Raw genomic sequence first — 12,903 nt, forward strand, 5'->3', positions numbered from 1 at the left:
AAAATTCCCACCACCAGCAAACCTTCTATCAGAACCTCATATGAAAAACTGACAATATATTTATTTGTAATTTGAGTTGCTGTATATTTGGGTCAAGGACATTTTTACGCGAAATTTGGCGAACACAAATATCATGGAGCAAACGCGCCAAAAAGCATAACGATGAAGGGTGGCCAGATTTAAGCAAAAACAGTTGGTGTTAAAGTGCCTGGAGTCGGCACCATTGACAGGCACAGTGAACACCGGGACAAGTAGGATCATGCCTTTGCAGTATATGGAACATGTGTTGACAGCAAAACCGAATGCAAGAAACAAAGATTTTGCCCGGTATGACCGTAGTCCTTGATAAATCTGTGTATGGTTTTAACAAAAGATTGCATAATGCCCACCCCGAAGGTGACGGGCAATTTATAGAGAACACTTAAACAAACAGGCGCGATCTGTTGCCAGAATCGTTGAACTTGTGAAAGTTTCGTAGTTTTATTTGCCAAAGGATGTTAACTTCGTAAACAGGGATTTTGAAATGCGCACGCAACAAGTTTGTAGCACCGATGGCGCTCGTTGTCAGTCAATAAATAACTGAAACAGTCTTTTCTGAGAGAACAAGTTGTAGTTAATGTTCTGTAACCGGCACGAGCTTTATGATATTTGTTACTGACAAATTTAACTAAACCAAACTGAAACATACGTTGCTTAATGTTTATACATTACAGTGTTGGCGGCATGTTTTTTAAAACAAGATTTGAAAGGGGTTCGAGACGATATTACGCCCTGTTTTTTTTTAAATAGAATTCCACGCACGCTGAGGAGACATAAAACCTTGATAGCGGGATTCAAGTTTGCTCAGTCGCCATGGGAACAGTGATTTTCGATCAAGGCTGAGGTCTCTAGTGTGTGGTTATTGCTGTTGTTTTGTTGTTCGCTGTTTTCGGTTTTCCGCTGGTTTAAATTTGTTTCCGCAGCGTCATCTAGCGTCGACTCAACCTCGTGTTCCCCGATCCCGTTCACAATTGGAGAGGTTGCAGGGTTTCGTGGCGTGGTGCCAAACGCACCGGCCCTTGGGTGCCATTCTCTGAACTTGTCTCGAAATCGAGACAGAGTTTCTTCCGTCAGAACGCCCAGTTCTTTCTTCTTCAACAATGCGAAAATGGTTTCGCACGTCTGCACATATTTTGTGTTACCAAAAGCTTTCAAAAATTCAAATGACGGCAATTACCGCAGCAACAATAAATATGAACGGCCCAAACTTAACCATTTACTTTTGGTAATGCCGCAAAAAAAAGTTTTATTGAAAATAACTTGACCGTTGGCTGTTATTAAAACACGGAGTCAAACTGATTATCTTTGATAGACTTCACCTTTAAAGCTTCAATTTTTCCCTCGCCCTCGAAAAAGCCGAGCAACATGTTAACAACTTCATCCACTCTGCTGTTGTCGAGATGGTACATCGATCTGCATCCTGTGGGAATTTAGGCAACGTAAAAAGGACACTAGAGAAAAAACGGCACACTTTAATACATGCTGTAAACATACCCGCGAAAAGATGGATCAGCGAATTGTTGTTTTCTGCCATGAATACGCAGTTAAACTGTTCAGCATCGAGATCATAGAACAGCTTTGGCACAAATTGGTTGATGACGTCACTCACCGCCGAAGCCACGTCATTTGCATCACGAACTGTAACAGAAGAGGTTGCGTAACAATGATTAGAACATATTACCCAATTAACTTTGATTTCTAATTAATTTCGGCTTTGAGGCGTTGCATTAAAAATTCTCAACCATTTATACTAGTATAGTTAAGTACACGTTTGTCCCCTTGATTAGTCAACTACACACCACATTAACAACTTCTAGATTAGCAAACTATTACGGCCAAATGTCCGTCACCTTTCTTGGCAAAGCGCACTTTGCAAACGTGCAACTCCGTTAATTCGCCTTCGTCGGCGGCGATTTCATCACAGCGCAAGAGCGAACGAAGCATAACAAGCAGTTTGCCACGACGTTCTGCGATCTGAAAGGCGAACAGATGCGTTTCGAACTTCTTAGCACAGAACAGCTGCAGGGGAGCCAGAAACTTGGACGCTTGCTGCAGCGGATCAGCTACCTGCATTGAAATGTACATTTAGTTCTGGTGACTGCAATCACGTGGGCAGATAAATTACCGATGCAAGTTTTTCTGGGTCAAATTCCACGTCTTTTTTGGCGTCAGCTTCATCCTCGTTTTTCTGGTTCTTTTGCTGTTGCCTGAAGTGGAAGATAAAAGATAAATTCATTGCATGTAAATCGATTTCACTTACAAAACTGGTACATAACGATACGCTTTAATTTTCGCCTTATGCTTTACTATGTCTTGCAATTTTTCAAAATTTTAAATTAAAACAATACTGCTGGCAAAATATCCAACATATAATGACAAACCTCCGCTTTCCAGATTTTTCCTGTTCTTGTTTTTTCTTCTCTTCAGCCGCTGCTTTCTTTCTCTCCTGTCTGCGCTGTTTGTTGCGCATCTTCTTCAGTTCGGCACTGCTCAGCTTCGTATCCTGGTCATCAGTTTCACTCCCACTTGCCTTGTAAGGTTCATCATGCAAGTGCAGGTAGACCTGACAGAAAAGATAAAGCCATGTTTAACTATTTTCCTTAACCACAACGCACGCAAGCTCTCATGTATACACAACAATACTACATTAACGTAGCGATTGATGAGACTCATGCTCAATGGAGACCAATGCTTTAAAGCCAGCTGCTAATTAATTAGCATAATACACAAACACAAATAGTAAGGCTAAGTGTTATATAATTGCCAGTGAGATAAATATAATACTGGGGTGACATAACATCCAATGATACGTAGCAGCTGTCTTGCTGACCTGAATTGCAATCCTGGCAGCTTGGAAGTAGAAATGATGGGATCGCAAACAATCTTCCAACTTTAACATTTTTACATAGGCACGCAATGTCATTTTTCGCATGCAATATTGATGGAAGTCAAACTGATCCTCTATTATTTCCGTAAAGTGCTGAAATAAAAAGGTAATGTTTATCAAATTGGATAAGAGAAATTAATCCCAAGCTATTTTTATGTTGAATCACTTACTCTATCAACCTCATGGCACTTTTTGAGAGCATTTCCATATTGGTTTAGCTTTGCATAGGAAGTTGCACACTCTATTTCAAACCACATACACTGCATTTCCTTCAGGTATTCTTCAACACTAACATTCTCCTAAATATTCATATGATATGTTATTTTTAACAAGCAGTATGCTGTTGCCAAAGAAAAACAGAGGTAAAAAAACGCATTAATTCATATTTCTAGACACCCATCATTGCAAATAATTGGTCACAGTAAGTTTGCACACAATCTCGAATAAATTTTCAATCCCTGGAGTAGAAAGAAAAGTAACAAAAGGAAAACTACATACGTTTTGGACAGACATTGGTAATTTACAGCGTTAGGAGATTTTCAACAAGACAAAGCCATCTATGTTTTGACGAACCCTTGTAAACTTTGCAGCAATTTCCTCTGCTTCAGATATCATTCCATTTCTGATCATGTATGAAGCACATTTGCAGTTAATGAACCGATCAGCTGTGTCCAATGATTGGGCCTCATCCATGCTTGACATAGCTCCCATAGTGTCACCCAAATGCTGCAAAAAAGTAGTTTAGCCTTGAACACATGTCCTTCCATATATGGTAACAAGTTACTATAAAACCTACCTTGAGTATTTTGGCTTTCATTGAATGAAGTTCAATGAGTGTTGGTGTATGTTCAAGCGATTTCTCGACAATTTTCAGGGCTTTGTCATGTTGCTTCAAAGCATCAAAATGTTGCGCCATATAATACTGTGCCCAGAGCAATGTTGTTGGTGGTTCTTCGGTGGAGTCTATAAAATGTTTTTAATGCTCACAAGTTTTTTCATATTTCCAGTGCAATAAGTAAATTTGCTCAACTAAACTAATTTTAGGCTCAATTAGATATATTTAGCGTATAAACAGCATAAAAGGCTGTTTAATTACTTACAAACATTGGATAAGTACTTCTGTGACAGTTCTAGAATTAATCACAAAATAAATTCTGGTAAATATGGGCTAAATTCAACATACCACTTTCAGAAAACTTGGATATTTTTTCAAGGTTTTCCACATAGCCTTGCATTAACCTCTCTATCACTTTAGTTTTTTCGGGATCATTGTACAGGGGTTTTAGGGTCATAAACAAAGGTGGGACTCCCCGTTTAAGTTGATGGCGCATTAATCTATCTGCTGACATTTCAAATCTGCTGCCTGTAACAAATATGTTAAAAGATACAATTACTAAAATTTTAGAGTAGTATTTCAAAACCAGCAAAAGTAACTGAAGAGCTAAACCTATAATTCATTTCTTGTTGTAAATTGTAACAAAAAATAATTGCTCAAACAGTTATTATTCATATTGTACAGTAACACTTGCCTGTTGTAAAGGTAAGTGGAATAACCTGCGGTGAGTCAGCTTTTGGAAACACCCTCTGAATAGCTTCATATATTTGGTACTGTTCCTCTTCATTCTCTGGGTTTAACACTGTTTCCAATTGTGCATAGTACCTGAAGAAGCAATTGGAAGTTATGAAAAAGAATTCGAGTTTGGTTGCATTAAAACAAACTGCCCACCTGTGATTTTCAGGATTTCTGTACACAAGGTCCGTTATCACTTTCTCTGCTTCTTTGTATTTTCCAAGACAAAGCAGAAGATCAGCTAATAATAATAATTCAAACTATAGTAAACTATAGTACTTTTGAGTTTGGTTTACGTAAGTTTCTGAGAATTTTTTGTGTGCTCTGAAGATCATACCTTTTGTTTCAAGCCAAGCAAGTTTATCCACAATCTTTGCTTTATTTTCTTCCAAATGGTTAAGTGCATGTTGGTAGTGTCCTGCTTCCCTCAGCACATCATTTTGGAAAAGAAGCAGCTCACCCAATTCATAAGGTGCATCTTGACTCTGCAAAAAAGTTGTATGTGTTTGCTCACACGCAAAAATAATAAAAAAGGCTATTTTCTCTGAAACAAGTCAATATGACAAATAAAATGTCCCTATTATGTATCTTAGTTTTCAAAATAGTCACAGTTTACAAACCTGCTGGGTTTTAGCAAATTCTTCGAGCACTTTGAAGGCAACCGTGTAATCTTTCAGCAGGTGATTTGAAATGGCATAACCAATCCAAGAAGCTCTTTGTCCAGGTTTTAGCTGCAGCAAACTGTATCTAGTTTCCTGTAAAAACAATGCTTTTGAAAATCGGGCACAGTCAATCTGATTATTACTTAAACAGCAGATATACCCTGTATCCTTCCAAGTCCCTCATATGAACTTGAAGCATGGAAAGATCTCTTAAAATGTGCAAGTTGTCCTACAAGAAAAAGTAAGTGTTGAGTTTACAGGTTTTTGGCAAAATTTACAGGTCAAATAATTATTTGAAAATACCTTGTCCCACCGAAGTGCATTTCTGTAACACTTTATGGCTTCATCATACTTTTTGTCGGACCTTTGAAGCAACCCATAAACATGCCAACACACATGTGACTTTAAGTCATTCTTTAATCCTCGTTTTACTAAATCATATGCCTCTTCCTTTTTTCCTGTTGAGTTTAGGGTGAGGCCTTTCATTGCAAGAGTTTCTGTGTAGAAATAACAATTGGGATGTCAACATATGAACAAATACACGTGGCAGTGTATTATAGCCTAAAACACACTTTTCATATTCTCTGGATTAACCAAAAGTTATCAAAACACTTAGTAACTTGCAATGTAATCCACCAAATCTTAACAAAGACAAAGAGTTATTGACATAAATTAGGTATAAGAGAAACACACCTTTGTGTATATACTTGCAATAAACATACCCTACCTCCATGGTCCGAAAACTTTGGATTCGACAAGATTTGCTTTGCAAATTTTAATCCATTTCTGTATTGCTTTTGCTCATAGCATTTCTAAAAAAATGCACAAAATAAACAGACTGTTCATTTGTAATGGACATAATGTGTAATAAGACACACACTTACAAGTATTCTGTTGAAAAGATTCTTTTCCTTTGGTGGAAGTGGTTGACTTGTTGGCATCTTGGTTGATAAAATTTATAGCGTTTTTTACAAAATAATGAAAGTTTGTACCATTACAAAGTAATGATCTAGTCTGTGAGAGCAAATAAACCAACAGGTTTCATTATAGCAGAGTATGGCACTGTCAAAAACACAAAAATACTGACTATACCTGTAACAAACCTGCCTGTTCCAGTAAAATTACACTTGCACGCTTGTACCAAAATACAAACACGCTGTAGCAAGATGTAATGCATAAAAACAACGTTTTTATGAATGGCTACGCATCAACCTTAACACATAAATCACCATTGTGCAAAATGCGTGATGCCTAAACTTGCAATGTCGGATCACGTTTTCATTTCAATGCTTCAGTTGTATTATCTTTGGCATTATGTCACGTGGGGGCGCCACAAGCCTGGTAAATTCAAAGACAGTCTTCATGATTGAAACAAACAAGTTTTAATTCGAACCCTTTGAGCTGCTTATATATATGATTTTAATACGTTTGATAAACACATTTGTGGTTTAAAAAGAAAATACTTGTTTTTTAACAGAAAGCACCCCGAACACAAGAATTGTAAAACAAGTCAAAAAAATTGTGCACTAAGATTGAAACAAAGATCTCCAAATAAAAAAAGTAAAATGGTCATGTTACAATTTTTATTTGGGGCAAAGAAGACATTTTTACATCCACGTGACACTACTAGATACTTTTAAGCCACCCACACACCCACGTCAATCAGTCATCCAGAACGAAGTGATCTTTGGTCTCTCCTAAACAAACTGGAACTTGGAGTTTGGCAAGGATAAACAAACTTACAAGGTTGTGCTTTGAAATACCAACACTCGTCTATATAAAACAAAAGTTGTGTATAAGGCAATATCGTTCTAGCGTTTTGTGGTGCGCATTTCTCTGGGAACGCAAGTGCTTCAAACAATAATTTTATCAAAAAAGTGGATCCTAGTTGACATACAAGAACAGTTAACATAATTTGAACACATATAACCCGGCTGTTACCTGTGTTACATGTAGCAGTTAATCTAATAATAAAGAAACTAATTTGATTGTAAAAACATGAAGCACATCAGTGCTGGTAAACTGCGTGGGCTTCATTTTTGTGTGATGAAGAGAATGAATTGGAGTCGCTTGGTCCCACTAGGAGCTAGATCTGCATCAACCCAACCAAAGATTACCACACATTATAGCGTGGTACCCAGGGATAAAGATGAAAGATGGTCAGGTAACTTGCATAAATTATATTTATACAAAATCATATAATGACTTTACCTTCCCAAGATGTGGAGATGGAACGATATACAGATGAGGCTGATGTTTGTATCATTGGTGGGGGGCCAGCAGGCTTATCTTGTGCTATTCGTCTCAAGCAGTTGGCTAAAGAACAGGGGAAAGAGATTCGTGTATGTCTATTTGAAAAAGCTGCAACCATTGGTAATTATCACATTGATTTTCATTTGATTTTTCTGCATTTTATATCTTGTTGTGTTTGTAGGTTCCCACACATTGTCTGGGGCATGTTTGGAACCACATGCACTTGATGAATTAATTCCTGATTGGAAAGAAAAAGGAGCACCACTAAAGACCCCTGTAACACACGACAAGTTTTCGTTTTTAACCAAAAAATGGAAAATTCCTATTCCTATTTTGAAAGGTAAAACCTTTATATATTCTGTTACTCTTGGTATGGTATACCAAATTGGCTTTTTATTTTGAAGGATTTCCGATGTACAATGAAGGAAATTACCTTGTTCGACTTGGAAACTTCGTGAAATGGCTTGGAGAGCAAGCAGAAGAGCTTGAAGTTGAGGTAAAGGTTAAATTTTCGCAAAAGTGTTTATTCCTAAACATTGCTTATCATAACAGATATACCCAGGCTTTGCAGCTTCAGAAATTCTGTGGCATGAAGATGGAAGCGTCAAAGGCATAGCTACCAATGATGTTGGAGTCCAGAAGGATGGGGCACCAAAGGTTTGTGTTGTTATTTTTTTCTTATCTTATGCATCTTAGTATATATATGTGGATATGACTCTTCTTAGGACACTTTTGAGCGTGGTATGGAGTTTCATGCAAAAGTTACTGTCTTCTCTGAAGGCTGCCATGGAGCTTTGGCCAAGCAGCTGTATCAGTCAGAACATCTCAGACTAAGAGAGAATTGTTCACCACAATCATATGGCATTGGCATCAAGGTAGTGTGGTGGTGACAAATCCGATATATTTGTGCCTCTTAAGCTACATCATTTGCGACTCAATTAAGTAAATGTTACATATTTTTTTTACAATGCAGGAGCTATGGTCAATAGATAAATCCAAATGGAAGCCAGGTTATGTTGAGCATACTGTTGGATGGCCTGTGGACTATAAAACTTATGCTGGTTCATTCCTTTACCACCTGGATGAAGGTGAACCTCTTGTGTCTGTTGGTTATGTGGTAAGTTGTACTTTGTTCTCATATTGGTATATTTTTTAAATCCATTGTTTCATCATGTTAAAAGCGTTTCCTTTAAAACACTCTCTATTTATAATTTTTTGAAAATGCATGATGTAGAGACAAAAGCTGCAGTATTCTGGCAATTAGTAAGAACCAAATTAAAACTTTCACAGGTTGGCCTAGACTACTCAAATCCCTACCTCAACCCATTTAAGGAGTTCCAGCGTTTTAAACAGCATCCCTCCGTACGTCCCACATTCGAGGGCGGACAAAGAATATCGTATGGCGCCCGTGCCCTTAACGAAGGCGGATTCCAGAGCATTCCAAAGCTGGCGTTCCCAGGCGGTTGCCTGATCGGTAACTCAAAGTTTTTTTTGGTAACGCCCTAACCCCTCCACGTTGGAGATTGTGTTATTGACTGGATCAGCAAGCCTACGCTTGTTTTGTGTCGCCGAAAAGGCTTACAAGTTTGAATCGGCTACGTTTCCATCTAAGGCCATGTAAAGAGTAAATGAATTACCTGACATGCATCGGGAACATGTGGAATTGTAGCTGAAAATTTTGTTGCTTTTCAATGATGTTGAGTTTCTTAAAACATTTCTTGCACAATTATATAGTGTAAATACTGTTGCTATAAAACAAAACAATTTTTATTCCAAGTAACCACAAATAACCTTCGCCTCTTCAAGTTGTTTGGATTTATACACGTTTTGTTGACCTTTTTTAGGCTGCAGTCCAGGTTTCATGAACGTTGCAAAAATCAAGGGCACACACACTGCAATGAAAAGCGGAATCGTTTGCGCCGAGACAGTTTTCAACGCAGTTACAGACGAAAGCAGAAACTCAGAAACAAAAGGTAAAATACATTTGTCAAATGCAAATATTAGGTAACCACAACTTTCCCCATGTTAACGGGGTGTCAATATCGGCTACAACTTAAATGCTTTAATTTACGATACGGTTTAAAAAAGGTTACAAACTCACAATAAGCACGTCTTAATCGTGACATATGTCCATATTGCGGGATGTTAATGTGATTACCTATCGCTGTCGCGTTTTACATCCTTAACTACAGGGGATGTTTCTTGCTTTAAGGCTTTCTTTTTGGCCACTTGTGCAAAACTATCCGGCGAAGTGTGAATGTGGAAAACAAAAATATGGATCCTGGTATCCCTAAACCAAAATAGCCGAAAAATTCCCTTGGAATCTTCCGTTAAAGGAGAGGTCCCCAACCTTTCCGCAGTCTTCTTACCCTTTTAATAGACAAAAAACATTCTTTTTTTTGCTTTAATACCTGAACACTAAGTTAAAATCCTTGGTGACTAGTGTTTCGTCTTCTAAATTTGCACGCAATACCGTCGTCGTTGCCAACCCCTCACAAAATTATTACTGGCAGATTTTTTTTCTGTAAAACCTAACGTTTAGCAAAGAAGGAAAATTTTATTGAAAACAGTTTTCTCTTGCACAAATTCTACGGACGTCCTTATATATGCACACACATGCATATATAAGCTAAACCTTATTTCCTAAAACTCTGAATTTATTTTAGGATTTTTCGTTCCCGAGTACGAGGAGAAATTAAAAGAGAGTTGGCTTTGGAAGGAGTTGAAGGCGGTGCGCAATGTCAGGCTTTCCTTTGATTCAATGCTCGGAGTGTTCGGAGGACTCGTGTACACCGGACTCTTTTATGTTCTCGGTCGTGGCAAAGAACCGTGGACGTTTAAGTCAAAAGGTATTACCTGTAAACGACAGTTTTTTGTATTTTGCTGTAAAAGAAAAACAATAACTTGCAGAACAGACACATAAAATGTAAGGTCCCTGTTTGGTTACTAAGCGTATAAACCAAAAAGGGGCAAAAATATAGGACCCAGATTCCTTAAATCATTGTGGGGTTTGTTTAATTATAATCCCCATTGGTTTCGATACGTTAGATAAGGGTTCCTAAAACAGTCTAACGTGGCATGTGTTGTTTACAATCGTAAAACATAATTTGCAACGGATCGTTTGTTACTGCTCCAATTCTTATCGTAATTGGGTTTTTGATCCATGGCATTTATTAGAGAACAAACAAAGTGACAACTGAAGCTGTATCCATCAGATATTAAGCAAAAAATTATTTTCCCGTACACATGGAACATTTCGAGTTAAATGCTGTTGCTTATCTGTTTTTGATTATTGTTTCTATGTGGCTTTTTTTAGAAAATTAAACTTATCGGGACTTCAAAATTTGGTGCGCCTCAAAGAAATCTAGGGGGTTGACCTTGACAAGTTTTAGAACCACTTGTTGTAGATGTTAAACTACAGGGTTGTCGACTGGTTTGTTAACGGCGTTGCCTGTGGTTGAAGAATGTAACAATGGTTGTTGCATCTGTGATTGCCGCACACGGTGTATGGGACAAACGGTCTGGTTAAGTCGATCGGTATGTTTTTTCATTGAAATGAATTTACGCCTAAAGAACACCAGTTTCCTTTCCTAGAAACATTTACGCTTGCATGCAATTCGTAAATCGTCAATCACTGCTACAAGCTTCCACGTAATTGTTCACTATTAACGCGAATGAAAACAAGAAACCATCTGTTGTCGGTCGTTAATCCGTGAAGCAGGTACGAGTTAAACGGGATGCGCAACTCCGAAACAGACAGGATGTATTTATTGCGATACTACAAACAACTCACGAACACATCAGGGTAAATTTGACGTCAGAGCATCTGCTTTTGTGTACAATACATTGCACTGTTTTTTAGTGCCCAAATATAAGTCCCCGTACATCTTATTTATGATTGGACAGTATTTAAATGACAGTTTGGATAAGTTTGACATACACGAGTGTTGTTCCCTCAAAAGCGACGTAAAAGTATACTGCGCTTGTTCCACATGTGTTGCATCAGCCAGTTACCGCAAAAAACTTACCTAAATTGGTCACTAGGGCTTCTATGTCACATCACGTAACATGACGTTTGCCTTGCAACTTGTCAGATTCCAGTGATCGCCAATCTCTGTCACGATTAATTTAGATGGAAATATACCAACTACATTAAAATATCCCAGGTCCAGACTACAAGCACCTGAAGCCAGCAGCAGAATGTCGACAAATCGAATATCCCAAACCTGACAACGAGGTGTCCTTTGACCTCCTCTCATCAGTAGCGTTGAGTGGGACGAACCATGAGCATGATCAGCCCGCCCACCTCACACTGAAAAACGACAACATCCCGGTGATGAGGAACCTCGCCATGTTTGATGGACCGGAGCAAAGATTTTGTCCTGCCGGTGGGTGATTTTGACCTCAAGTTGGCATTGAACTGTATTGTCATGTTAGTCGTTTAGGCTTGTTGCTTTGGCATACGCGTTGCACTGAATTACTTGCTTGATGGGAAATAGGACTGCTTGTGTTTAAAATGTTACCAAAAATATTTGTCAAACCACACTACCTCCATGCTTGTGTTCAACGCTATTCTTTTTGTGTTGCAATTGGTAAACATACATTAAGGTGAAGTAGAACGCTATCTGCTACCAGGTCGTGGTTCATTCTGTCCCATGCTAAGATTTAGCCAATCTTCCTATTCACCTTTCAATCTGATGTAGGTGTGTACGAGTATGTGCCACTTGAGGGCGGTGAAGAGGGTGAGATGCGGCTTCAGATCAATGCCCAGAATTGCGTCCACTGCAAAACATGTGACATCAAGGATCCAAGTCAGAACATCAACTGGGTTTGTCCGGAGGGCGGCGGAGGACCGGCTTACAACGGAATGTGAAAAAGACACTTTACTGATAGATATTTATGCAATACACTTGTGTTTTGTTTTGTTCCACACTTGTTTCTATCTCAACTTTGTGCTGGTTTCGCTTTGCACAACTCCAGAACAAACCAAATAGTTTAAAAACCTCGTACAAAAAAAACTCTTGCGCTTTTTTGTTATGCGGCCAGTTAAAAGTGAACTTTTCAGTGAGGCCTGTATTATTTATTCTCCCGAATTGCTGAACAAGCAAGGTGCAACTGATCCTCTATAAAACTCCCGCCTAAACCGGAAAATGATCCCCTCTATAGTTTCCCAACACCGCGCGAAAGGTTCCTGCTACAAGCAGCGTTTTGCTCAGATTCCCTTTTAGCTTCAGTTATTGGAACATCCAAACTTGAGCCGAGGGTCTTTATTTTTCTCTGAAAGTGTCAGTTGTTCTAAACCACGCAACCCTTCAAGCCTATTACCTGACGCTGATTTTCGTAGAATCCCATGTAGTTGCTTAGCCTAAGTTCTGATGCACGTGGACTTGTAACTTGGTTTTCGGTTTTGAAATGAGCGACGGTCGGCCCTTGGCGTTCGTGACCTATCTCACAACAGCAGCTCTACAATGCTTTATTTGACACGTTGTTCA

General features: G+C 38.6%; 2 protein-coding genes across 2 annotated transcripts; one reads left to right on the top strand and one right to left on the bottom strand.

Moving 5' to 3' along the window:
• Positions 1-80: 80 nt before the first annotated feature.
• On the bottom strand, positions 81-6,174 carry LOC145912503 (N-alpha-acetyltransferase 16, NatA auxiliary subunit-like). Its single transcript, XM_082999985.1, has 19 exons — positions 6,043-6,174; positions 5,886-5,970; positions 5,462-5,655; positions 5,319-5,387; positions 5,117-5,251; positions 4,834-4,981; positions 4,653-4,737; positions 4,452-4,586; positions 4,110-4,285; positions 3,723-3,889; positions 3,500-3,652; positions 3,097-3,225; positions 2,870-3,019; positions 2,421-2,602; positions 2,165-2,246; positions 1,890-2,106; positions 1,534-1,677; positions 1,359-1,459; positions 81-1,161 (listed from the first exon to the last, which is right to left on the bottom strand). Exons 1-19 carry the CDS (start codon positions 6,097-6,099, stop codon positions 844-846), a joined length of 2,727 nt encoding a protein of 908 aa, XP_082856111.1. The 5' UTR covers positions 6,100-6,174; the 3' UTR covers positions 81-843.
• Positions 6,175-7,118: 944 nt separating this feature from the next.
• Positions 7,119-12,903, top strand: LOC145910227 (electron transfer flavoprotein-ubiquinone oxidoreductase, mitochondrial-like). Its single transcript, XM_082997274.1, has 12 exons — positions 7,119-7,322; positions 7,379-7,531; positions 7,593-7,751; positions 7,816-7,907; positions 7,964-8,068; positions 8,137-8,286; positions 8,385-8,528; positions 8,702-8,885; positions 9,256-9,384; positions 10,078-10,260; positions 11,578-11,799; positions 12,115-12,903. Exons 1-12 carry the CDS (start codon positions 7,157-7,159, stop codon positions 12,282-12,284), a joined length of 1,857 nt encoding a protein of 618 aa, XP_082853400.1. The 5' UTR covers positions 7,119-7,156; the 3' UTR covers positions 12,285-12,903.

This window comes from Ascidia mentula, chromosome 8 (genome assembly GCF_947561715.1).
Source record: "Ascidia mentula chromosome 8, kaAscMent1.1, whole genome shotgun sequence".
Taxonomy (NCBI): Eukaryota; Metazoa; Chordata; class Ascidiacea; order Phlebobranchia; family Ascidiidae; genus Ascidia; species Ascidia mentula.